General features: G+C 42.9%; 1 protein-coding gene across 1 annotated transcript; it reads right to left on the minus strand.

Annotated features, from left to right (window-relative positions):
* Positions 1 to 7,287: 7,287 nt before the first annotated feature.
* LOC111208056 lies at positions 7,288 to 7,680 on the minus strand. Its single transcript, XM_022706759.1, has one exon. It carries the CDS (start codon positions 7,678 to 7,680, stop codon positions 7,288 to 7,290), a length of 393 nt encoding a protein of 130 aa, XP_022562480.1.
* Between the last annotated feature and the right edge of the window lie 17,534 nt (positions 7,681 to 25,214).

Consider the following 25,214-nt stretch of genomic DNA (forward strand, 5'->3'; position numbering starts at 1 on the left):
TGCAGCCCCCTGAGCATCTATTCTCTAACCTACTGCATTACGCAGATGACCCTCCTGGTCATGCAGGTCTCCATTGTTGTCCCGAACAAGTATCAAAGGCGCAACCATGTCTCGCGGTTCAGTATCGATCGATGTCCGAGATGGAATGTCGATCGATTTCGGGTGAAGAGTATCGGTCGACGGAAGGTTTGTGTTGTCGATCGACAGGGGTGAGCGAGAATCGGTCGACGGGACTGGTGTCTGGGTTGACGGTGGTTGAGCGGAATCGAGCGACACAGAAGTGTTGTTGTCGGTCGATAGGGAGAGCGCTTCCTTACGGATCGTGCGTTCCAAACTTGCAGGATCTGGTGAGAATATCAATTGGGATTCCTTGTTGCTTCTGGTACTACTAGGCATGTACCTGAAAATCCAAGAAAACAATTTCTGTCAGAATACTTAACAAAAATTAGAAAATAGGCGATCAAAGCTCCCCGGCAACGGCGCCAAATTTGATACGCCTAAGGAGTGATTTATACTCTCTCAAATAAGAGGTCGAGTTGTAGTACTTAGGGATCGAATTCACAGGGAGCTAGGGAACCTAAGGATTCTAATATGATTTGTTAAGCAAATATGCTTTAAGAGTTTTAAAAGTAAATTGCATTTTTATATTGAACGAGTGTTTGTTCAATAGCAGGTTTTGGGGGTTTTGGTGCTTAAAAAGGAAATAGATAGAATTAGGTTTTTTATTCAGGAAAGTTGGAAATATAATCCTATAGATGCCTAATGAGTTGCATGCATGATAATGTAAAGCTCAACTATTTGATCAACAAGCCTTTCGGCTCTTGCGGGCATTGATTTGTTGTCTATTAACTAGATCTATGATCTCAACTCTCATTATATTGATCTATAGAAAGTGTCGATCGATATTCCAATGGGTGTATCGATCGATACACCTTTTGCACCGTCGATCGATTATTCAAGTGTGATATCGATCGACGCGCTCTAGTCAAGCTTTATGCGCAGGTTGAATGAATGCTTACTAAGATCACTAGATCAGCTCTCGCCTTTCTCATAGCAAGAAACATAGCTCTATTAGAATGTTTTCAGGATGAGAATTAAGCTATTGCTTTTATCAATCAATCCAAGGGCAGGTTCTAGGTTGCTAATCTAGACACAGGCATAAATGAACAATCCTAAAGATGATTATCACAACTCAGCAATCTATAGTTGGGGCTAATCTCTCCTAACCAATTTAAGCCCTAGAATCTAACAAGAGAACTACTCATACATGGCTAAGCAATTCATAGCAGCAGTTAAGTATAAAAACTTCATAGAATAATAATATAGATATCAATGGAGTTCCAATCACAAATTATAACTTTGGATCTTCTCTCCTATCTATCAATAAAAAAATGAAACACAAAGAAAGCACACTTTGCCTCTAACATGGCGGCAAAGCTTATATAATTAGGGTAAAAACTCGTCATGGGCAATCTTGTAAAATAGTGAAATCTTGGGCTTCAAGTTGGTTGTGACCAAACGGGCTTCTTGCGCGCTTCGCTGTCGATCGACACCATGTCTTGTGTATCGATCGATTCTAGCTCTTCAATATCGACCGATAGTCAATCTTGATGGTCATCTCGGGTGCTTGCTCCAAATATCTCCAAAATGCTCCAAAATCATCACTTATCTCCAAAATATTTCTGATCTTATAAATATAATAAATAGACTATATAATAATATAATTATTAGTAAAAATACCTATAAACTATGGATGAAAATGGGTCAAATCCATAGTCTATCACCAAACCATTATCAGCTCGATCATTTCTAGCAAATGGATTGACATCACCTTGATTTTGGTTTCTAGAACCTCTCCTAGGCCGGTTGATGGATCGGTCGTCCTCATCATGGGTCTCCTCCTCATGGATGTCATGGTCGGATCAGCTGTGTCTCCTTGGTCGATCTCTTCTGGCACCGGTTTGATATCGATTTGGCCGATTGATCTGAAGCTCATCAAGCCTCTGATAGATTTGATCCAAACCTGTATTCAACAAGTTAGTCATAGAATCATTCAAAGCTCTCATTTGCAAGTTAGACAAGCCGGCCATAGAATTTACGGGACGTTTCCTTTCTTCTTCACTAATGGTTTCCTGAAAATCTTAAACACGGAAAGTTAGATAAAACCTCACACTCTCAGGTGTTTATCCTTGCCCACACACGTGTTTCACTCCAATTTTGGTAATCACACAAAGAGTTTCTGTAGCATCCCCGATCCTGGATAGGATCGTCCGGACAGACCTTTGTGCGTGGAGACGCACCAGTCAGGTCACATGACCTAAAGACAAGCGTATCATGGTCCATTAGCATGGTTAATGGCATCATATAGCTGAGACTTAACCAAGACAAGGCGGAGACAAGCTCAAAGGAGCTGGTCGAGTGCTACGGTAGCTGGACGATGCAATGGTGAAGCTCAGTCAGCTCATGGAAGCTCGGAGGTAGCTCACCAAGTGTAGGTCAGCATGGATCATGGGAAAACTTAGTCTAGGTCTGGAAATAGACCAAGGTACTTAGAAGGATTGAATAATATGAAGAGAGCAAGCTGGACGAAGTGTCTAGCAGCTAGGTGATGCAAGCAAGAAGCTCAACCAGCTGGACGAAGCTTGGTTGGAGATCAAGTAAAGTGTGTCAGCTCCCTGAGCTGGATGGACTAGCTCACTCAGCTGGGTCATCTGGGGATCAGCTCAACTCAGCTGAGCTGAGGGTTCAAGTCTTGGGCAGGTGGGCCGGGTCCGGACAGTGGCCGGGCCATGTGGGCGACCCGTGTGTGACGATGGGCTGGTGGGCTCCTGGGATTGAGCCAGGAGCATGGGCAATCCGTGTGGGCTTGTTTTAGACATTTCAAGGAGTGGTTTGACAGTTCCAGGTAGTTCATAACTTCCCCTTGGATTAAGGTGTCTGATCTGATTGATCAAATGATGCACTGGTTGTAAGAGCAAGAATGATCGGGTTCATTGGGACATGGTGCCATGGCCGGTTAGGTAAGTATGAAGACTTATCAGTTCTGTGTCATGTGGGGTGGTTGGTTGATTGACTTACGATCTGATGAGCATTATTAGTCCATGAGAGGACTTGGCTCCAGGGGAGCATACACTTAAGACATTGAGGCACTGAACTGAGGCCTTGGGCCGGTTCAGGAATGAAGTCCTTGGCTTAGCCAGGCTATTCATGAACAGGATCCATATGATCTGGGTCGATTCATTGGATTCTGATTATGGGAATCTCTTAGTTGGGATTTATCATGAGTTTTAGTGAAATTTAATTAATTTTTGGAGCACTTTTGGAAGTGGCCATAAATGTACCTAAGACTTCCCAATGGTTACTTGGTCTGTGGGGATGGTTGGTTGAATGACAAAGTACCCAAGGGAAGAGTGTATGTAGGTATAAGAGAGCTGTACGAGTAGGTGGGGAGCTGAGCGAAGCTACCTCACAGCTCTATCAGCTGGAAGAGAGTAGATGGAACCTCAAGTGAAGTGGTTAAGCTCAGCTAGCTGGATGAGCTAACTAAATAGCTAAGTCAGCTGGGACAATGAGCTAACAAACTCCGTGGATGTGGCAGAGGTATGATCTTGTAATGTTGCATAGATCTAGATAGAATGGTTAGGGGAATGGAACCTCGGATTTGTATGACTTGATTTGGGTTCAAGATCGACCTTGGATCTAACTGGTAGTTGAGTATACTAACCATTAGCTGAGGTGATTCGACTAGACAATTATTATATTGGTTGTAGACCAATGGCTAAGTAGAGAATATCCGCTGCGTATGAGTTGAAATGATCTAAGCTAGGGAATGACTAAGGAAGTCTTAAGCTAAGGTCTAAGTTAGCCCTCGCCTATGGGCGATAAAATAGATAAAGGGCGAAAAATTGTGAGGTTCGGTCAGTGTGTGGACCGAGCGACGTAAGGCTTTGTCCGCGGCCTAGACGGCCGGGATCAGGTCATTACAGTTTCCCTCAAGGTTCTAAGAGAACAAACTAGATAACCCAAATGAGAATCCCAAGTGAACCACCCAAGGGTCAAGATAGAGAGATAAGAGATTTAAAAGGGGAATCCGTATTAACCACCTCAAAGGCCGGATTTCTCCTCGGCCAGCAGGCTTACTCTTCTGCCACCAAACCACAATCGAAAACCTTTTGATATATATATATATATATATATATTTTTTAATTAGATCTTTCTTTCTCTTTTTAATATGGATGGTAAAGAGAGGCCCAGATTCAAGAAAGATAGAAGAAGAATTTTATGAAGAAAATGGTAGATGAGAAAGATGGAATGAAAAGAGATACCGGAAGAGTGGCTATGATACCAGTTGAAGAACCCTAAGGAACGGACACTCTACCGGATCTGATGATATAAACTCGATCCGTAAGGATTGAGAACTGATGGATCGTTTAGTGACACAAAGGGCTGCGGATGACCCAATGATACTACCAGATGTTTCGATGGCCGCTTGATGTGACGCACAAGTCCGGCTCAACGAAAGGGAATTCACTCGGAGATAACCTCACCAAGAGAACAAGGATGTTCTAAGCAAAGAACAAAGAGAGAAAACTCAAAATTGAATAAGGAAAAATCGAATATCTTTATTCATGGATGTGCTCTCATACATATACAACTTGTAGTCAAAGGAAATAAATAGAAATGTATGAAAAAGAGACACAGGAAATAGATAATTGACCAGATCTAGTCAAAGCACAGAAAAACATGTTGACTGGTTGAAATGAACCATTCGGCTACCCATGTCCAGATTCAATGTAGCCGACAGCTCGTCCCGCGGTAAGGAGCAGCACGCGTCCGGTACGGTCTTCATGTTCGGATGGGAGATTCTCACGGACTGTTCGGGACCAAATGGAGGCTAAGTCATCAGAAAGCTTCAAGAGTCTTGCCTTAGAAAGATTTGGAAGCTCAAAGTTCATGAACTGATCGAAGTGTCGGATAAGTTCATGAACTGATCGAAGTTTCGGATAAGTTCATCAGAACGATCGCCGGTACGGTCCAAACGGCTTAAAAGAGAGAAGCCACGGTCGGTTTCGGGTTCTACTCGATCGAATTCAGTTCTGGCTTGACTGATGGTCTTAGAATGACGAACAGGATGGGAAAGGGGAGCTTCAGTACGGTTGATTCGGTCATCTGTTCTTGGGTTATGCTGAAGTTCCAATCCGAACGTGCGCGGGTCGATCCGGTACACGGCCCGATCAGTCTGTTCGGCCCGATCAGTCTGTTCGGCCTGATCAGAAGACTGAACCTCAATTGAATTGTTCCGGACGTTCTGATCCTCGTACTGGTCTGATTCCATGGACTGATCCTCGGACTAGGGCACATCACAAAACCTGCAACATATACTCGTTAAGCAGCAGCCTTGATGATGAATCCTCCATCCTCCTCGTCTTTGTTCAGCTTCATGTATCTCCTGAACGGTCTAACTTAGTCTCGAGGTTGCTTACTCTTTATGACACATTTTGAGTTTCTCTTACACTCATAGACACTTTCCACTTGTGACACACTTTTTTGTGGGGTCCACTGGATTTTTGGACAACTATACCCTTAAGGAAAAGAGAATGTTAGTTTTTTTATTATTTTTCTTACTGTACTTCATGATTTCATTTAATTTTATCTCAAAATCTAAAATATATTAAATAAAAATAATTCTTATAATAAATTATATATAAAATTCTCTAGCTTTTAAGATTCATTTTCATATATGTATGTTAACTTGTAAACAAAATTAATTGTGGACGTGGACTCCAAAGCGTGGATAGTAGAGTTATACACTAGTTGTGGACATGGACACCTTAACACAGAGGTCATTGGCTTATACCTTTAAGAGCTTGTTCTTCGCTATAGTCTCCGGGAAGAATAAACCCAAATAACCATGTTTCCACCGTTACTCCCACCATCACCGGCACCACCGACACCATCACCACGATCGAGTTTTGGTTCTAACTCGTTAAAGGTCTCATCTTTCGATCCGATGTACATCGATCTGCTGGAGACTTCCTCGTGACCACATCCAATCCAACGCAACTAGCTTTCGATCTCCGATAAGACAGCTCGAGCAGAGATGTCTTATCCATTGCAGCTCGATCAGAGCTGTCTTATCAGAGATTGAGAGCTAGTTGCGTTGGATTGGATGTGGTCACATGGTAAATCTTCAGCATCCAAAAATGAGATTTTTAGCGAGTTGGAACCGCTCGATCGTGGTGGTGGCCTCGGCAGTGCCGGTGACGGTGGGAGTAACGGTGGAAACATTGTTATGTGGATTTTTCCTTTCGGAGACTATGGCGAAGAATAAGCTCTTAAAGGTATCAGCCAACGACCTCCGTGTTAAGATGTTCATGTCCACAACTAGTATATAACTCTACTATCCACGCTTTGGTGTCCACGTGCATACTTAATTTTGTTTACACGTTAATATATATATATATATATATGAAAATGGATCTTAAAAGATAGAGAATTTTATGTATAATTTATTATGCCAATTATTTTTATTTAATACATTTTAGAATTTGAAATAAAAGTAAATGAAAACATTAAGTGGAATAAGAAGAGGAGAGAGATCCATGTGATGAGAAGAAAACATTTTTTTATATTAAAAACATAAAGGCAATTAGAGAAACAATAAAGTGTAGGGTCATAAGAATATTTTTGACACAAAATAGTGTGTCTCAAGCACTAAGTGTTCTATAGAGTAATTAAAAAGTGAGAAAGTATCTATAGGTGTAAAAAACTTTTTTTTCATTCTCATCGAAAAATAATTAGTCGATATAGTTTTGTTTTTCTCCTCTTTGTATACCTTTAAATGTTGTTTACGAAGGAGCAACTATTTGGTCTCTAAGCTTTTTGAGAGTTGATATCGTAATGGATTTTATTTTTATTTTTTAATTTTAAATGATTATCAAAAAAAGAAAAATTACAGGCCACTGAGGTTTATGCTTTTGGAAAAAGAAACACAAATCACGTAAAGGAAATCATCAAATTACGGTTGCGGAGAAGAAGTCCGAGCTAGCCATCTTTGCATCATGTCACTATAGAAGCTTGGTTTCCGCTTTCGTAGGGAGGAAATCATGTTCCTAATAGTCTTTTCAATATACCGGACCATTTGGCCTTCGCTAAGGGGATTACCCTGGTGGCGCTTATTGTTCCTCTCACGCCAAATACTATGGATGCTAGTTTGGATAGCAAGCTTCAGAAGACATGTATCAATCTCCCTCCTAGAGGGGATAAAATCGATGTGACGGTGATAGCCTAGTCGGGATTCACACGAGAGCCCAGTAGAAACCCTACTAGATCGATCCACACCGTAAAGGAGTAAGGGCAAGCGAAGAACAGGTGGCCGCGAGTCTCATCCAGTTCACCACAAAAGAGGCACGGTTGCACACAACCCCAAGCTCTACTTCTCGCTCCCATAGACAGCCTGTCCTGAAAAGCTAACCATGTGATAAAGGCAAACCGAGAAATGCTCTGTTGAAGCCAAACAGCTTTGCACCAAGAGAGTTTTGGGTTGTGGACCCGACGTTGCTCCCATGTTGCTTTGCTAGAAAAAGTCGGTTTGTCCTCCTCATCCCTGTGGCGCCATAGATGAAGATCAGCACCTTTGTCCTCCGCCGGAGCTGGAACAAAGTTGATGCAAGCTATCATTACCCGTAGGTGATAGCCACGACACCGACGAATGTTCCATTGTCCACCAGAAGCCGCTTCCGAGACCGTCGCATAGCGAAGGATGCCTAAAACTTGTGTTGCTGAATCTCATGTGATATTGAGAAGCCTTCCCACTCTAAGCCAGTTATCAAACCATAATAAAGTGGTTTTACCATTACCTATCTCAGACCAGAGAAACGATGCAGCTTGGTCCCTAAGTTTCAACAGTTTGCGTCATATCCAAGAGCCTACATACTTATCACTGGAGAACGCAGCAAATAAACATTAGTCCAAGCTACCCACAGAGAACCACAGTTCGTGAGAAATCGCCATATCAAGCTAAGCGCAAAGACTCGTGAAGTGTCCGTGAGACGTCTAATGCCTAAACCTCCCTCATCCTTAAGTCTAAAAACATGATCCCAAGCAACCTTTGACTTTGTATGCGTATTTGGCGACCCAGACCACAAGAATGCAGCACACATCCCTTAGATGGTACTTAGACAGCTCTTGGGAAGACGAAATACAGAGCACCAGAAGTTTGTTATACTGCCAATGACTGTTCTAACAAGCTGCAAACGACCCGCATAATATAGAGAACGACTAGACCATGACACTAGACGCGTGCGGATCTGATCAATCAATGGTTCGTAATCTGTTCTGATCATTGTTTTCGTGGTGAGTGGGAGACCGAGATATCTCACAGGGAGAGACTCTGTTGTTATGCCTAGACTTTGAACCTCATCCTTAAAGTTTCGCCTAATACGGCCCGCCATGAAGATAGAAGATTTTGCTGGGTTTATCACCAAGCCGGAGATGCTTGCGAAATGATAAATCCTCCATCCTCCTCGTCTCTGTTCAGCTTCATGTATCTCCTGAACGGTCTAACCTAGTCTCAAGGTTGCTCATTGGCCAAGACATTATCCCTGAGAGGGTTATAATCTTGGATTCTATTCAGAGCCGTAACTTCAGAGGGAGACTCTCACCAGACGAAACATTGGCTGCTAAACTAGAGACATCATCTGAGAAGAAAGCAGTGACATCTCGTGTGAATCTTGATTACTTCCCGCCAGGGAGTGTTATTGACGGTCTGAGTGCTTCACTTTTGAGCAGGTGTCAGGTGAAGAACATCAGGGGTACATAGGTGGTCTCATGGCCTTAGTTTGGTCCTAGTGTGATAAGATTTGTTGGTGCTCTGCTGAAGAGCATTGTCCCGATTTGGGAGTATGAACAAAGATCTGGAGAAGTATTCTTCAAGAAAGGATGCTTGGATTGAATCTGATCTATATATATGATTTAGAGGCGGCCATTGGCAGGTTTCTCAAAATAAAAATTGTTTCTTAATGTAATGGTTAGCTTTTCTTGAACAAAACAGAGAGACCTTAGGTAATAAGTTTGTGTTGTTCTCATTGCAAACAGTTTTGTTTATTTTCTAGTTTGTTTATTTTAATCCTTTTCTTAAGATAAATGGCAAATCCCAGTAGTAACAATAAAAAATTTTATCCACCTTATCTCTCTCGCCGACGTTTTCAGATCTTATTTCTCTCCGGTGGTTGAACGGCGCGTGAGCGTCTGTTTCGACACCGGAGGAGCCTTCCTTCCCCTTGTCCTCTCGGTTTCCTATTTGCAACACCGGTGTTCCACTCACTCTCTCCGCCTTGTTGTTGTCTCTACTTCTTGGAAAGCGCCGTGTTCTGTCTTCGGTCGACAGAGGATCCAGAGCTCGTGTAGTTTCATGGGTGGTGGAGTCATGACACGGAGATGGCGATGTTTCGATTTGGTGTTGTCGGCTTTTAGGGCTTCGCGGGGGGTGCCTTAAGCCCCTTGCAAGAGCGATGGCGCGTGGAGGCGGTCTGATAGCTCTTCGTTTGGGTTCTCTGATGGTAGTCTTTGAGTTACCTTGGGGTTCTGACTGGTCTTCTCCTTGGTGTCTCGGAGAAGGTCTGATAGCCGCCTCTGTCTCTCTCGCCATGAGGGCTTTGGAGTGTTTCGATTAGCTCAAAGGCGTGTCTAGTCCGAGCAGCTGGCGTTTGTTGGAGCTCGTGATGTTTGATGCGCGAAGTGTAGCAGCAGCACGGTTCAGAGATGTCGTCTATAGCATATATGTTGTGATGCTGCGACCTTCCTCTCATCTATTAATCTCTTCCCGGCTTCTTGATCTCAGTCAACTGGTGAGCACTGTCGACGTTGTTCTCTGGGTTGTTTAACTCCTGGTGTTTAGTTGGTTTCGATTCGAATCGTTCCACCAGTTCTTATCTTGGCATTCAAGCTCACCTTGCTCTGGTTTTCGGAGTAGGCGTTTTGCGAGGTTTTAGCAGGTCCTTGTAGTCTGAGGGGTCTGAAACATCTCGGTGGATCAACCGTTGCTGTAGCATATCCCAGTGCCATGGGTGGAGTGCTCTGCTTATGGTAATGTTGCAGCGTTGATGCTTGACAGGTCTTGGAGTTTCCTTTTGGGGTCGTTAAGTTGCGGTCGCTCTGTGTCCGTTTTCTTGCATCTCAGTTCAAGGGTAAGTGGGCTCTCAGTCCGACTTGTTCAAGAGCGGGTTTAGGCGCCTTAGAAGATTGTACAGGGGATATAGAGCAATTTTCTCCCGGTTTGTGTTCTTTATCCCTCTTCTATTGCGTTTTTCGAGCTTAATGGAGGTGACGGTCTACAAGTTTCGATGAGATCATTGGGTGCTAGCTACACTGGAAATGACGTGGAAATTCCCGGCATCTAAGGAAACGAGGAGAACCTAACGTTCCTGTGGCCATCATTGAAGGTAGAGAACGGCAACTGATTTCTAGGGAGTTCAAAAACGGATCAGCGGAATGTGCCGGGTTTAGTAGGTGGGCGAAGCTGGTTTTCGTAATACAATGACTTAGAAAATTTTGTTTGATTCGAGCTTGTGACCGAAACCGATTTCCCGTTCTCGAGTTGCTTCTAATATAATTTCAATTTAAAAAAAAAAGAAAAAAACAATAAAAAATTTTGTTAAATAATATTTAAAAACTATAAAATTGTTATAAACCAAGTGGTGATCGATCTATATCAGGCCCAAACCGTCCGCTCCATCAGCTATCCATCCGGCCTATTCGCTAATGACTTAGGCGAATGAGAGTTTACATTTATCTATACTTGATGTTTATCCTTTTCCATATGTATTTAGGATAAGTATTATTTCCTATTCCTATTAGGAATAAAATTTATTTTTCTCTTATGACGGTCTAAATAAGACAGTCTAATACTTGTATATATATAGACCTCTGGTCATGAGTAATAATAAGATTTCACAGCATCTCTTTTATAACACGTTATCAGCATGATAGCCTCTAACCCTAAGCCCCCACGAAATTCCTTAAACTCAGCCGAATATCACAATACCCTAATTCCGGCGGAACTTCAAAGAGATCGTTCTCCCTAACCGTGAGGACCCAGACGACGAGCAATATATCAAATTGAAGCTCTCGCCGAGATGAATCAGATGCTGCAAACCGCTTGTTGATCCGATCACTGACGTGCCGTCACGCTCTGCTACAGTACGCATCGCCGATTTGCTTTGGAACCCTAATCGTTATCCTAACCCAAATCCGAGCTCTCTCTCTCTTGAAGTTAGCTCTTTCTAGACGTGATCAAGTAAACCAGACATTCTCCTTCTTCCCTGTTCGTGATCCAACCAAGCAAGCAGCCCGTTCGCGACCCGACTCGAAGAACGATCAGCTCGCGGCCTCCTTCTCTCTTTGGTGGTCCAAATCTACACTCCATAAATTTCTAAAGGTAAAACTCGAAACTTAAAAGAACCTACACTGAATTTGGTTGATTGATAAAGATCTGAACCATTAAAATTTGAAGAACCCTAATCTAGGATAATAGAAACCCTAACATATGGAACTAAGTTTTGGTTAGATTGTTTTCCTGTTAAGTTGATAGATCAATGGCTGTTAGGGTTGCTAGAACATTGATTGATCAGTAAGGGCATTGAAACCCTAAATCTAAATTATATGATCTGTTTCCATTATGATGTTTTGAAAATCTGAAATATCAAAAACCTAAATTGATCCGACTGTTTTGATTGATTGATTTTGATGTATCTGAGGTTTAGGTTGCTAGATTAAAACCTTGAATTATCTTTGATGATTGTTTGAGTAAATAGAACTGTTTAGAATCGAATTTGATCTTAAAATTGTTAAATTGCTGAAAACCCTAATTTTCCTTTTTGCATAAATCGATTGATAAACAAGTTTCCATATTGTGATTAATTGTTTGAATATCGAATGAACTGATTAGGAAAATTGCTAGTTTTGATTAAAACCATAATCTGTCCAGAATTGTGAATTTCTTTTTCGCTAAAAGTAGAAAATTTCATTTTTCCTGAAATTTTATTTTATAGTTACTGGAAAATTTCCTTTTACTGTTAGGATTGCTTGAAAATCGCTAAAATTGACTGATTGATCTGATTTAATTCTTTTGTAAAGCTTGATATTGATAAAATCAAACCGAAAAAAATAGGCCTTGAAACCCTAATATGATTTGATGATACTTGCATTATTATTCTGATTGCTTGATCATACTAAATGTTTTAAGAAAAGTAAAACATAAGAATTATTGACCTGGTCTCACATTGATTAAAAATCGGCCTGAATATGATTGTTGTTATGATTGATGCTTTGATTGCATTCAGATATAAAATCCGACCTCTAGGGTTGTTGCATCACAATTGTGGGAACCAAAATTCGCACGGTCTATTTCCGTTTAAATTAGAAAACTAGGAAAACCCTAATTTCCCAGAGGTCCCGGAGATCTGTTAATACCACACGCTAAGCAATCAGAACACGAGATATCAACGACAAATTACAAAAATCGTAAAAACAGAGCAAAATAGATCTTATTCTGAATCCTTGTTTGAGCGTTACAACAAGGTATAAGCCTGGGCTCGAGAGCTGTCGGCGAGATTCCTAGTTCTAGAAACCCTAAGACGGCTAAAACTAATTGAGTCGCAGCTCGAAATAACAAAAACGGAAATATGCCTAAATCGCTCTAAGTGCTAAGTTTGCTCCGAAAAAAGTCTCTCCTCATGCCTCTCGCCTAGGACTCCTTATATACTGGCTCCTAGGTCGGTTTACGCTTTTCCTCTTCTGCCCTTAAGCCGTCGTAGCATAAAAATGGAGATATTCCATTTTTTCCGATCTTCGTAATTATCTTCAAAATTTCGTATTTATCCGCGGAAACTTGACACTTATATTTCCTTGCGAACCAAGCGTAAACCGTCATGCGGCTTACGGGCTGTTGGTTAAGAAATCGTAAGTTGGGCCTCGAGTCATGTCTTAGGTCCCTTTGGGCCGTCTTCTGACTCGAAGAGTTTATTACGACTTCTTTCGATAAAGAACGAACTTTCCGCGGTTTTTACCGTAAAGTTTGATCGATGACTTAGAATGGCGGGAAACATGAAATAGGTTCGCTACGGTCTTCGGGAGATAGCATCGAAGGGTAGACGAGAATGCATGGACTAATGTCGTATCGTAGTTTCGGAAGAGCTCGGTTGCTACGTAGCGACCGAGTGGAACGGACGCTCGGTCGCTATGTAGCGACCGAGCGGAACGGATGCTCGATCGCTACGTAGCGACCGAGCGGAACGGACGCTCGGTCGCTACGTAGCGACCGAGCTTGGCTCGAGCTCGATCGCTACGTAGCGACCGAGCGGAATGGACGCTCGGTCGTTACGTAGCGACCGGGCTTGACTCGAGCTCGGTTGCTACGTAGCGACCGAGCGGAACATGCGTTCGGTCGTTGCGTAGCGACCTTTTTCGAGCTCTTGTCTGATGTCTCGTGTTTCCTCCGCAAAGCTTTTCGTAAGAAAGAATCTATTTCGAAAAAGTATTTGTCGAAGAAAGTTCTCATTTTCTTCTTCAGACGTTTTGAATGTTAACTTCGTCGTAACCGTTTTTGACCCCAACAGTTAGCCTCCCAGCTCGTTAGAGTCGAGACTCTAGCGCGCGGTTTGACGATTTTGGCAAAGTTAAGTGTATTGGACAAAGTTTACTTTAAACTCCGCGGAAGAAAATTCTTGAGAAAGTATATATTAAAAATATAAAATTCCGAGCCCATACTTCTAGAAGTAGTGAGCTCTTGTCATTCATTTGCTTCACACCTTACCTTCTTCAAGCCTCCAAAACCTCTCTAGCTCCAAATCTTTTGCCTTCAACATGTCTTCTTCCCACGGTGACAAGAGAATTTCCGATGTTGAGATGGGCGAGGCCACCTCTCCAGCTCTGATTCTGACTTCTCCGGTCGAAGTGCCGGCTTGCGTTGCTGACCATCTCTCCTTTCGAGAGAGACTAGTTCATCACCAAGTCGAGAAGGAACAGGTTCGAGCTGGCGCAGAGTTCCCATCCTCTTCTGCACTGGCCATTGCTCCGGGTCACGGGACCGAGGTCGTAACTCCGCGAGACGCAGGAACTCTCGCAGGCTCGGGCGTTCCGGATGCTACGGCTCTACCTGCCGGATCGTCCACGACTCCGATTCTCGTCGAGGATAAGGAGAGGGCTGCTGACTCTATGCCTCCTCCTCCGGCCAGGAAAGAGATTGTTCTAGCGCTGCGCGCTCCAAGTGTTGTTCCGGTTGCTCAGCCTAAGGGCCGGAAGAGGAAGTTTACCAAGGGCGGTGATGGGGAATCTTCGCAGCAAGGAGGCTCGAGCATAGCGTCGGGGCTTCACGGAAAAGTTTGTCGCTCACTTAATCTCTTGATTGTTATATATTTTTCTAAAAGACAAAAAATCCCTAACTTTCTTCTCGTTTCGCAGTTCATGTCGTTGATCGATGGGATGATCAGCGAGTGCGGTTCTGAGACCAGTCGTCTTGCCGGGGAGTTGTTGGAGCTGCAGGGTAGATGGTCTGAAACCGAGGCCATGCTGACGGCTGTCAAGGATTCTCACTCCGTGAAAGTGTCGAAACTCAAGGTCGCGATAGGGGAGCTCGAGAGGGACCTCGGGAAGACGGCGAGTTCACTGCTTAAGGAGAAGAAAGCCAGGAAGGCTAAATCTTTGGAGGTGCGTCGGTTTCAGCGTCAGATCGAGGGCGATGCAGGATTCACGAGCCGCGGGATCCGAGAGGCCACGGACGCTCTTCGTTTTGAGTTTCAGGCTCGCTTGGCGAAGATCTCTGCCTTTCTGGGCTCCCTCGAGTGCATCCAGAACAGGGATTTAGCCTTGGCGGCGATTGAGGGCGGGGTGGCCGTGGTTCAGTCATTCCAGAGTGAGACTCCTCCGACAATAGAGGCCAAAGAGGCCCGACTGTCCGGCTGCAAGGGAGATTTGGCAGTCGTGGATGGAGATTTCGATCTCATCCTAGATGACCTGAAATCCGCGTGCTTTTTTCCGACGTGTTCAGAAGGCCCAGAGGGGAAAGATCCGGTGCTCGGAGAAAGCGGAGGTGATGCGGCTCCAGGCTTGGATTTATCTGTCGCGATTTTAACCTGATTCGTACCGATTTAAAGTCTGCGATAGGTTTTAAGCCAACCGGAAGTGCTGGACCAAAATTTTGGGTTTCTTTTATAACGTTATTATCCTTGTGTCGGATGTACGAGAGTCATCTTCGTGAGATGGCTATGTCTGTTTAGGACGTTCGAGTTGGTTTGTTTAGTGATAGCATTTTTTGAGATGCATCGCGTTCCAGGTCTTTGGAATTTTTATGCCTTGCATGTTGGCTATTTCGTAAGAGCCCGGTCGGACGACTTTTTCAATTTTATAGGGTCCTTCCCAGTTTGCTCCAAGTTTTCCCGCTTTTCGTTCAGCAGTGTTTTGGAAGACTTTGCGAAGGACCAGATCTCCTTGATTAAATCTGCGATTATGTTCGTTGGAATTATAGTACTTTGCGGCTGCGTGTTGATAATTTTGGATTCAGATGAGCGCTCGATCTCGGCGCTCGTTAATGAGATCGAGATCATCCAGGAGCATGGGTTATTGAGCTCCTCTCGTTCGGGAAGTAATCTTCTTCGAACACCGGGGAACTCTACTTCTGCGGGAATCATGCATTTTGTTCCGTACACCAGAGCGAAAGGGGTTTCTCCCGTTGCTCGCCTCGGGGTGGTACGGTGGGACCAGAGGACTCCCTCGAGTTCGTCGGCCCACCTGCCTTTTTTGGCCTCTAAGCGTTTCTTCAGTCCGTGGAGAATGGTTTTATTAATCGTTTCAGCTTGTCCGTTACACTGCGGATACCTGGGCATCGACTTGTTAAGTCGTATCTTCCATTTTTCGCAGAATGCCTCGAACCGGGTGGAGATAAACTGAAATCCGTTATCGGTTACGATCTCTTAAGGAACTCCATGCCTACAGATGATGTTTCTCCATACGAGACTTTCGACTTGGACATCTTTTATACTCGCGTACGAATCTGCCTATACCACTTTTGAAAAGAAATCGGTGAGGACTAAAAGGAAACGCTTTTGCTTTGAATTACGAAGGGGTCCGACGATATCCATGGCCCAGTGCATAAAGGGATAGGGCGATGTGATGGAGGAGAGAACTTCAGCTGGTTGTCGGATGGTTGGAGCATGCCTCTGGCATTTTTCGTATTTTCGTGCGAACTTCTCGCAATCTCCGATCATCGTCGGCCAGTAGTATCCATGGCGTTTGATTTTCAATGCCAGCGATCTTCCACCGGAATGGTTGCCGCAGGACCCAGAATGTACTTCCTCCATCACTTTTCTTGCTTTTTTGCCTTCCAGGCACGTCATGAGTGGTCCGGAGAATCTCCATTTGTAAATTTCGCCGTCCACTGTTACGTAGCGCGCGGCCTGTGTTCGGACTTTGCGGGCTGCCCATTTCTCGGTGGGCAGGTGTCCGTTGATAATGTAGTCTCGAATTGTCTGCAGTCATGGGGTATCGCAGCCGTAATCAGATTGCTCCGATTGCGGTTGTATTGTAACTTCTTCTTCCTCGTCATCTTGACCTTCTATGAGGTTGACGACGATTGGTGGTCCGATGATCGGATGTTCGATGAACTCGACCGGAATTACTCTTTTAAGTACTGGGTCAGAACTTGATGCTAAGGCCGTGAGAGCATCTGCCTGGACGTTTTCGGAACTGGGAATTCGCGTAAGGGCAAAACAGTCAAACTCTTGAGCTAGATTTTGGACCAGTTTGAGGTACGCGTCCATCCATTCGTCCCTGGGTTCATACTCTCCGCTGAACTGACTTGCCACTAACTGGGAGTCGCAGTAAGCGTGGATGTTTCGTATCTTCGAACCAAACGCAGCCCTGCGATGACTGCTTCGTATTCGGCCTCGTTGTTTGAGGCGTGGAATTCCAGCCTGAATGATTGCTCTAAGATCTCGCTCGTCGGAGATGTGAGGCGAATTCTGATGCCTGATCCCTGCTTGGATGAGGATCCGTCGACGTGGAGGAGCCAGGTGGAATTTGGTTCCTCATTGGTTATGGTCCCTGTCGGTAGTTCGACCAAGAAGTCTGCAAGCACTTGTGATTTTGTGCTTGTTCTCGGTCGGTACTCGATATCGTACTCGCTCAATTCGACCGTCCATTTGGCCAATCGGCCCGACTGACTCGGGCTATGCAGAATCGTCCGTAGGGGAAAAGTCGTGAGGATGACGTTCGTGTGGGATTGGAAATATGGTCTTAGTTTTCAGGCCGATGATACGACCGCGCATGCTAATTTTTCCATTAGCGGGTACCTAGATTCGGCATCCAGCAAGGTTTTTCTTATATATAAAATAGGTTTCTGTTCACCGCGTTCTTCCCTGATCAAGACGCTGCTCACAGCTGTTGCCGACACAGCGATGTACAAGAACAAAGGTTCCCCCTCCACGGGTTTTGCGAGGACTGGAGGGGAAGCTAAATACCGCTTCAGCTGTTGGAAAGCGTTTTCGCATTCTTCCGACCATTCGAATTTTTTATTTCCCCGTAAGACATCGTAGAAGGGCAGGCACTTGTCTGTTGATCGTGAAATAAATCGGTTAAGTGCTGCGACCCTACCGGTCATCCTTTGGACTTCCCGCTTATTCTTCGGTGAAGCCATCTCGATCAGTGCGTTGATCTGTTTTGGATTAGCTTCGATGCCGCGGAATGTGACTAGGTAGCCGAGGAATTCCCCCGATGCCACGGCAAACCTGCATTTTGTCGGGTTGAGCTTCATGTTATGGGAATTTAACTGCGCGAAACATTCCTCGAGATGTGATATGTGATCCTTTGCTTGGAGGGATTTGACGAGCATGTCGTCGATATAAACCTCCATCATTTTACCGAGTTGTTTGAAGAACATACGGTTCACGAGTCGTTGGTAAGTTTCACCAGCGTTTTTGAGGCCGAAGGGCATTACCCTGTAGCAATAGGTTCCGCGATCGGTAATGAACGCAGTCTTCTCGCGATCGTCAGGGTTCATCATAATTTGAGTGTAACCTGAGAAGGCGTCCATGAAAGACAGAAGTTCATTACCCGCCGTTGCTTGTACTAATCGATCGATGTGTGGCAGAGGGAAACTATCTTTTGGACAGGCCTTGTTTAGGTCGGTAAAATCCACGCAAACTCGCCATTTCCCGTTTTTCTTTTTGACTACTACAGGGTTAGCAAGCCAGTCTGGATACCTCACTTCCGTTATCGACTCGACTTTAAGCAATTTTTCGACCTCGTCGTTTACCGCGGAAGCCCGTTCGGGTCCTAGCTTCCGCCTTTTTTGTTTGACGGGTTTGAAGGTCGGATCGATATTTAATTCGTGACACGTTATGTTAATGTCGATCCCTGGCATATCTTCTGCGGCTCATGTGAAAGTATTGAGGTTCTTTTTTAGACAGGTTATGAGCTCTGTCCTCAAAGGCTCGCGGAGATTGGCTCCGATCTCGACGCATCGTTCCAGAAATGCTTCGTCGAGACAGACTGTGACCACAGGTTCGCAAGTTGGTTCGCGTTTTTCCTCTAGGGTCGTGATGTTACGAGACTGCCAGAAGAGTTCCGCTGAATCTTGACTTCGCGAATCCTTGTTGGAGATCTTTTTCTCCGCTTTTCTAGGAGTGGTCTCGAGGTCTGATCTTTTTCATTTTTGTTTTGCGGGGTAACACACCTGTGATACTCTTGGGTTTCCCCATATTACCTCGACTCCGTTAGGGGTTGGGAATTTGACGCAAAGATGGTACGTTGATGGGATGGCACGCATGGTGTTCAACCATGGCGTTCCCATGATAACATTGTAAGATGCGGGATGGTCAACGACTAGAAACTATGTGACTCTTGTCACGGTTCCGGCTTTGACAGCGATATTAATCGACCCGTAGGCCATGGTTGTTTCTCCCGAAAGTCCCAGTAGTGGGCTAGGGTATTTCACGATTTCATATTGATCGATCCCCATTTTCTCGAGAGTATCCTTGAAGATGATATCGGCCGAACTTCCGGTGTCGATTAGCACCCTAGTGACGTCGACATCTCGGATCGTCAGCTCGATAACAAGGAGATCATTTTGAGGTTTGCCTCGATCGACTGTTTCTCCCCCCTTGAATGAGATGACGTTCGCGCACGTGGAGTCTTGCATATCGTTCCTGATCGTTGAGTGGCTTTTGCAGGTTAGATTGATCCGTAGAGCCCCCTCCTTCTAGCGCCAAACTGTGGGATCTGAAATTCGCACGGTCGATTTCCGTTTAAATTAGGAAACTAGGAAAACACTAATTTTCCAGAGGTCCCGGAGATCTGTTAATACCACACGCTAAGCAATCAGAACACGAGATATCAACGACAAAGTACAAAAATCGTAAAAAGAGAGCAAAATAGATCTTATTCCGAATCCGTGTTTGAGCGTTACAACAAGGTATAAGCCTGGGCTCGAGAGCTGTAGGCGAGATTCCTAGTTCTAGCAACCCTAAGACGGCTAAACCTAATTGAGTCGCAGCTCGAAATAACAAAAACGGAAATATGCCTAAATCGCTCTAAGTGCTAAGTTTGCTCCGAAAAAAGTCTCTCCTCATGCCTCTCACCTAGGACTCCTTATATACTGGCTCCTAGGTCGGTTTACGCTTTTCATCTTCTGCCCTTACGCCGTAGCATAAAAATGGAGATATTCCATTTTTTCCGATCTTCGTAATTATCTTCAAAATTTCGTATTTATCCGCGGAAACTTGACATTTATCTTTCCTTGCGAACCAAGCGTAAACCGTCATGCGGCTTACGGGCTGTTGGTTAAGAAATCGTAAGTTGGGCGTCGAGTCATGTCTTAGGTCCCTTTGGGCCGTCTTCTGACTCGAAGCGTTTACTACGGCTTCTTTCGATAAAGAACGAACTTTCCGCGGTTTTTACCGTAAAGTTTGATCGATGACTTAGAATGGTGGGAAATAGGAAATGGGTTCGCTACGGTCTTCGGGAGATAGCATCGAAGGGTAGACGAGAATGCATGGACTAATGTCGTATCGACGTTTCGGAAGAGCTCGGTTGCTACGTAGCGACCAAGCGGAATCACTATGTAGCGACTGAGCGGAATCGCTACGTAGCGACCGAGCGGAATGGACGTTTGGTCGCTACGTAGCGACCGAGCTTGGCTCGAGCTCGGTCGCTACGTAGCGACAGAGCGGAACACTCGTTCGGTCGTTGCGTACCGACCTTTTTCGAGCTCTTGTCCGATGTCTCGTGTTTCCTCCGCAAAGCTTTTCGTAAGAAAGAATCTATTTCGAAAAAGTATTTGTCGAAGAAAGTTTTCATTTTCTTCTTCGGACATTTTGAATGTTAACTTCGTCGTAACCGTTTTTGACCCCAACAACAATTTTATAAGGCTGTGTGGCCTAAAGCATCATATAGACCTCGCATACTTGTTTTTCTCGCACCATGGTCGAGTAGTTAGTTGTTTGGTCGAGAGACTTGTGAAACCGTATGCATTGATTTTATTGACTCGGTTGCATCTTGAACTGATTAATAATATGTTTCAGATGTCAAAATTTGAGCCTTCGGATTAAGCTGCCCTAAATCTCTCTGGAGATAATTATCTAGAATGGGTAATGAACACTTCAGTTGCCCTGAAGTCTAGAGGACTCGGGAAATGTATCATTGATGGCAATAATGCAATTGAAAGTGAAAAGCATAGAGCCATAACAATTATGCGCTATCATCTCACTGAGGATCTGAGAGATCAGTACTTAAATATTGAGGATCCTTGTGACCTTTGGACAAAACTAAATTCCAGATACTCAATGGCATTATGGCGAAAATCCATGAATGAATGGAAGATTCTCAGGTTCCAGAATTTTGAATCCGTGGACGAATATAATTCTGCTCTGATGAAAATTGCCTATAGTCTTGAACTATGTGGTGAAGTGGTCACAAATGAGGATTTACTATATAAAACTTATTCCACATTCCATCCAAAGGATCTGTTGTTATCACATAAGGCTAAGGGTTTCACCACCTATAATGACTTATTTTCATGCCTATTGGCAACTGAGCAAAGAGAGCAGAAAGTTATAGATACCATTAGCAGATTTGAAAAACTTCAGAAAAGATACATTGAGCAACGAAACAGTGAGATGAGACCTCCTGAAGCCAATAAGGCTAAAAATGATAAGGAGGAATCCAAGGAAGACGTGTGGAAATATATGGATTGTGAGGCCGGCTTATACATTGACTAAAGAAACGAGATTTCGACATTCTGATTTTATGTTTTATGTTTTGCTGTGCTTTGCTTGTCATTTACAATTTTATAGCAATAATAAGAGTTGTTTTTAGTTATCATGTTTGATTTGCTTGATGATTTTTTGATTGATAAATGACAATGAAAACTTAATAAAAGGATAGTCAGTCTATTATAGACCACGGCATTGCCTAAAGGGGCACGAATTTATTCACCCAATAAAAGACCCATTGAGTTGTAAAGACTTGAGCATGAATAGTTTCCACATTGAACCAATGGGCAAAGGAAACAAAAGTTTCTTTCAGATTATAAGAAAATCGCCTAAGGCCTTATAAGAAAGTGGTCAAGACTATACCTACATACTCTACTGATCTAAACTATGCCAAGGATCAGTATGATAAACGCAAAATCCATGGTAACCTGTATACCCACGAAATTTTATACACTTTATGGCATGACTGGATTAGCCATCCAGGTCTTTAAAAATTGATGCACATATTGCAAAAGGCACAAAGAGTTATCCCATAAAATCTCACGTTGTGTAACATGTACACAAAGGAAACTAATTAGGCTCTATTGTCCCAAGTACCACGTGATTATAGTATGTCCATGAGGGGGAGTGAGGACAAACTGTATGTGTAAGGTTAATATGCATCAGGCCATATAAGTGAGCATAGATAATCCCATCTCATAATGAATACGGGTTATAAACCAGACATATACCATCCTAAGAGATTTTGAATAAACCACCACATACATAGGTGCCGTCAAGGATGGAACCTCAGAAGAGGATGAGAAAAAGATTGGGTATATATGTTGGATAGGAACATGTCTTTCTCCCACGTTTTTTAAGAGACCTTGTGCCAAATATGGGTGATCAAATTATGGCCAGGTACACGGATCGCATGACTGATGAATCCGACTATCCAACATCAGGGGGAGAAAGAAATAAGCTGGTAAAAGAGAATAAGAGAAATAGAATGGTATTTACCATCATTGTCTTGGCAATATCCTCGGACTAGAAAATATGATTTAAGACGTCCAAAGAATGTGATCAAATGATACAAAAGCTAGCAGAACTAGATGCCAGACACATTGACCCGAAAAGAAAAGAATGACTAAGTCATACCAGCTTAGCACCACGAATTTGATGTCCTAAGAGACACAATCAAGTTACTACAGTGTCTATACAAGATAGACCAATAAGTTCCAAAATATAAGAAACCTTGGAAAGAAATGAAAGGTGCATAGAATGATACAAATCTGAGTTCAAAGGAAACCAGTCCAGATAGAGAGATAAGGCTGGCCAGCTAAACATCTAAGGTACCAAACCATGTAGTTTGGGACACCAAACTGCAAGGTAGTAAAAGTCCTGGATAATAAGATCTCAAATCTATTAGATCATGTCTAGAACACTATGGAACTACATAAGAGTGTTAACACCAATGATGTATTTACATATAAGAGAGTTCATAAAAGAAAGTAGCACTTGAGTTTAAAGATATAAAGTGAGGATCATGAACCCACGTAAGAGTACTCATAAAGAATAAAGATCAGATTAAAAGAAAACGTGAGGTTTAAAGAGTTTAAAGAAGAGATGGGCGTATTGGCCAAATATATAGAAACGCCATCTGGTGATATAAACTAGTGGATAAATGGATCTTGTGAGGGAAAGAAAATCGTGAGATGTGGAACGTGACCAAGTAGTCAAGAGGTCGTTCACATTACTACTTACAGCATTCAAAGAATGGCTTGTTACACAAGGATACTCATAGAGACCAAAGGAACATATTATAAGGAAATATGCTCCTATGTGGTAGATGCTACTACACAAACTCGAAATTGATGAAGTCTGGAAACAAAAGAAATAATGATGTAGTAAGCAGTATATTGATCACTGGATAAAGAAAATAAAGGTACCAGAAAGATGAGAAAAGAAGTTCTCAAAGAACAGCATTGTTCCTAAACTATTCATGGACTTTAGCAAAAGTAGTTGCATTGAATATGATAAGACTAAGTAAAACTTAGTGAAGGAGTTCGATAAAGAACAATCCAAATCAGTCCATATATTCTTATAAAAGAAATCCCTTGTGTTTATAATAAATCAGCACTGCAAGTAGGTCATGAGATGCCATCAAAGAAAATGTGGACTGCGATGTTTTTCAAGTAATAAGATTATAGTATGGGACTGCAATGTAAGCACAAGTCATTATGTTTATATCAGTGGATAAAAGGAAACCATAATGGTCCAAGAGAGTGACCAGAAGTATGTCTCGTCGAGGTCAAATGGATATTGCATTGATGAAGACAAGAAAGATCGATAACCATGTATAAAGGTCCTTGAGTGTATTTGACTGCAGATCCATAGTTTGATGAGATTATAAAACCCATTGCAGCAATGATTATTAATGATATGACCTTAGACACTCATGGGGTATGGACGAGTATAGACAAGGTCTATAACTCAACATGGATCGACCAATGAAGAAAGATCGGCTATAATGGATAAGCCATTAGCACATACGGGTGATGTATGTCCGAATGGACGAAGGCATGTCCGTGAGAAGCCAAGTGATTCGTATGTGTTTGGGTCGATGACTCAATATATATTAAAGTGTCCACGGTATGGCAAAGCCATGTGACTAGAGGATCCGTGGGACATGAGAGGACTTGCGAGTAAAGTTTGATCGTAGTTTAGAGGTCCATCCGAGTACTGGTCGAGTGCCATCCGTCCGACCAGGACATAGAGTGGTCAGCTGCAAAGATGCACGTCTTGACCATGTCTTAATGAAGTTCCAGAAGATATGAGAGGTACAAGATAACTCAAGTTACAATTCGGCAAGAGCTATTCCTACATGAACGTTCAAGAAGCTCAAAGGACTACAAGTTCAGTCATATGATATGTCAGCCGACTTCTTCACCATGTCTACACCAACCACACGTCCATGAAATTTATCTATCAGTTTGGGACGTGCCAATTAAAGAACCAGTTCAAGACTTGGCACCCATGAAGCTAAACTATCAAATTGTCCATGCGCCAACTTGAAGAACATACACTGGGGTACAAATCAGAGGGAGTTCATGTGTTGTACTCTTTTTCCTTATCCATGGTTTTGTCCCACTGGGTTTTCCTGAAAAGGTTTTAATGAGGCAACATTAAGCATGTTACAAGCCCTGAACCGGATGTGTCGATCAAGGGGGAGTGTTATAAACCAAGTGGTGATCGACCCATATCAGGTCCAAACCGTCCGGCCCATCAGCTATCCATCCGGCCTATTCGCTAATGACTTAGGTGAATGAGACTTTACATTTATCTATACTTGATGTTTATCCTTTTCCATATGTATTTAGGATAAGTATTATTTCTTATTCCTATTAGGAATAGGATTTCCTTTTCTCTTATGGCGGTCTAAATAAGACGGTCTAATACTTGTATATATATAGACCTCTGGTCATGAGTAATAATAAGATTTCACAGCATCTCTTTTATAACAAAAATATATTTCATTAGTTAGGAAACGAATTAAAGCATCCTAAACATCAAACTCTTCTTTTTTAACACTTGTCAAATTATCAATTACATCATCATATAATATTTCTGAAAACTTCTGATCATTGCTTCTTACTTCAAATAACTTTTAGACGCAAAAAAATTCATTACATTATTGTTTGCAAAGCATATAGTTTCTTAGGTTTATATTTTTTCATTCCCATCGTAAAATAATTAGTCGATATAGTTTTGTTTTTCTCCTCTTTGTATATCGTTAAATGTTGTTTATGAAGGAGCAACTACTTAGTCTCTAAGCTTTTGAGACTTGATATCGTAATGGATTTTAATATTGTTTGACGTTTACATTCCTTGGTATATCTAAATCATTCTTTACACTTTGACTATCATACAGATTTGAGTTTTTTTACTTTTTGAGAAGATCATTTTATTTAA

The sequence above is a fragment of the Brassica napus genome, chromosome C9 (genome assembly GCF_020379485.1).
Source record: "Brassica napus cultivar Da-Ae chromosome C9, Da-Ae, whole genome shotgun sequence".
In the NCBI taxonomy this organism is placed as follows: domain Eukaryota; kingdom Viridiplantae; phylum Streptophyta; class Magnoliopsida; order Brassicales; family Brassicaceae; genus Brassica; species Brassica napus.

What these genes read in the sequence shown, in the direction of transcription:
- LOC111208056 (XM_022706759.1), bottom strand. Translation starts at nt 7,680, where the DNA reads ATGATAGCTTGCATCAACTTTGTTCCAGCTCCGGCGGAGGACAAAGGT.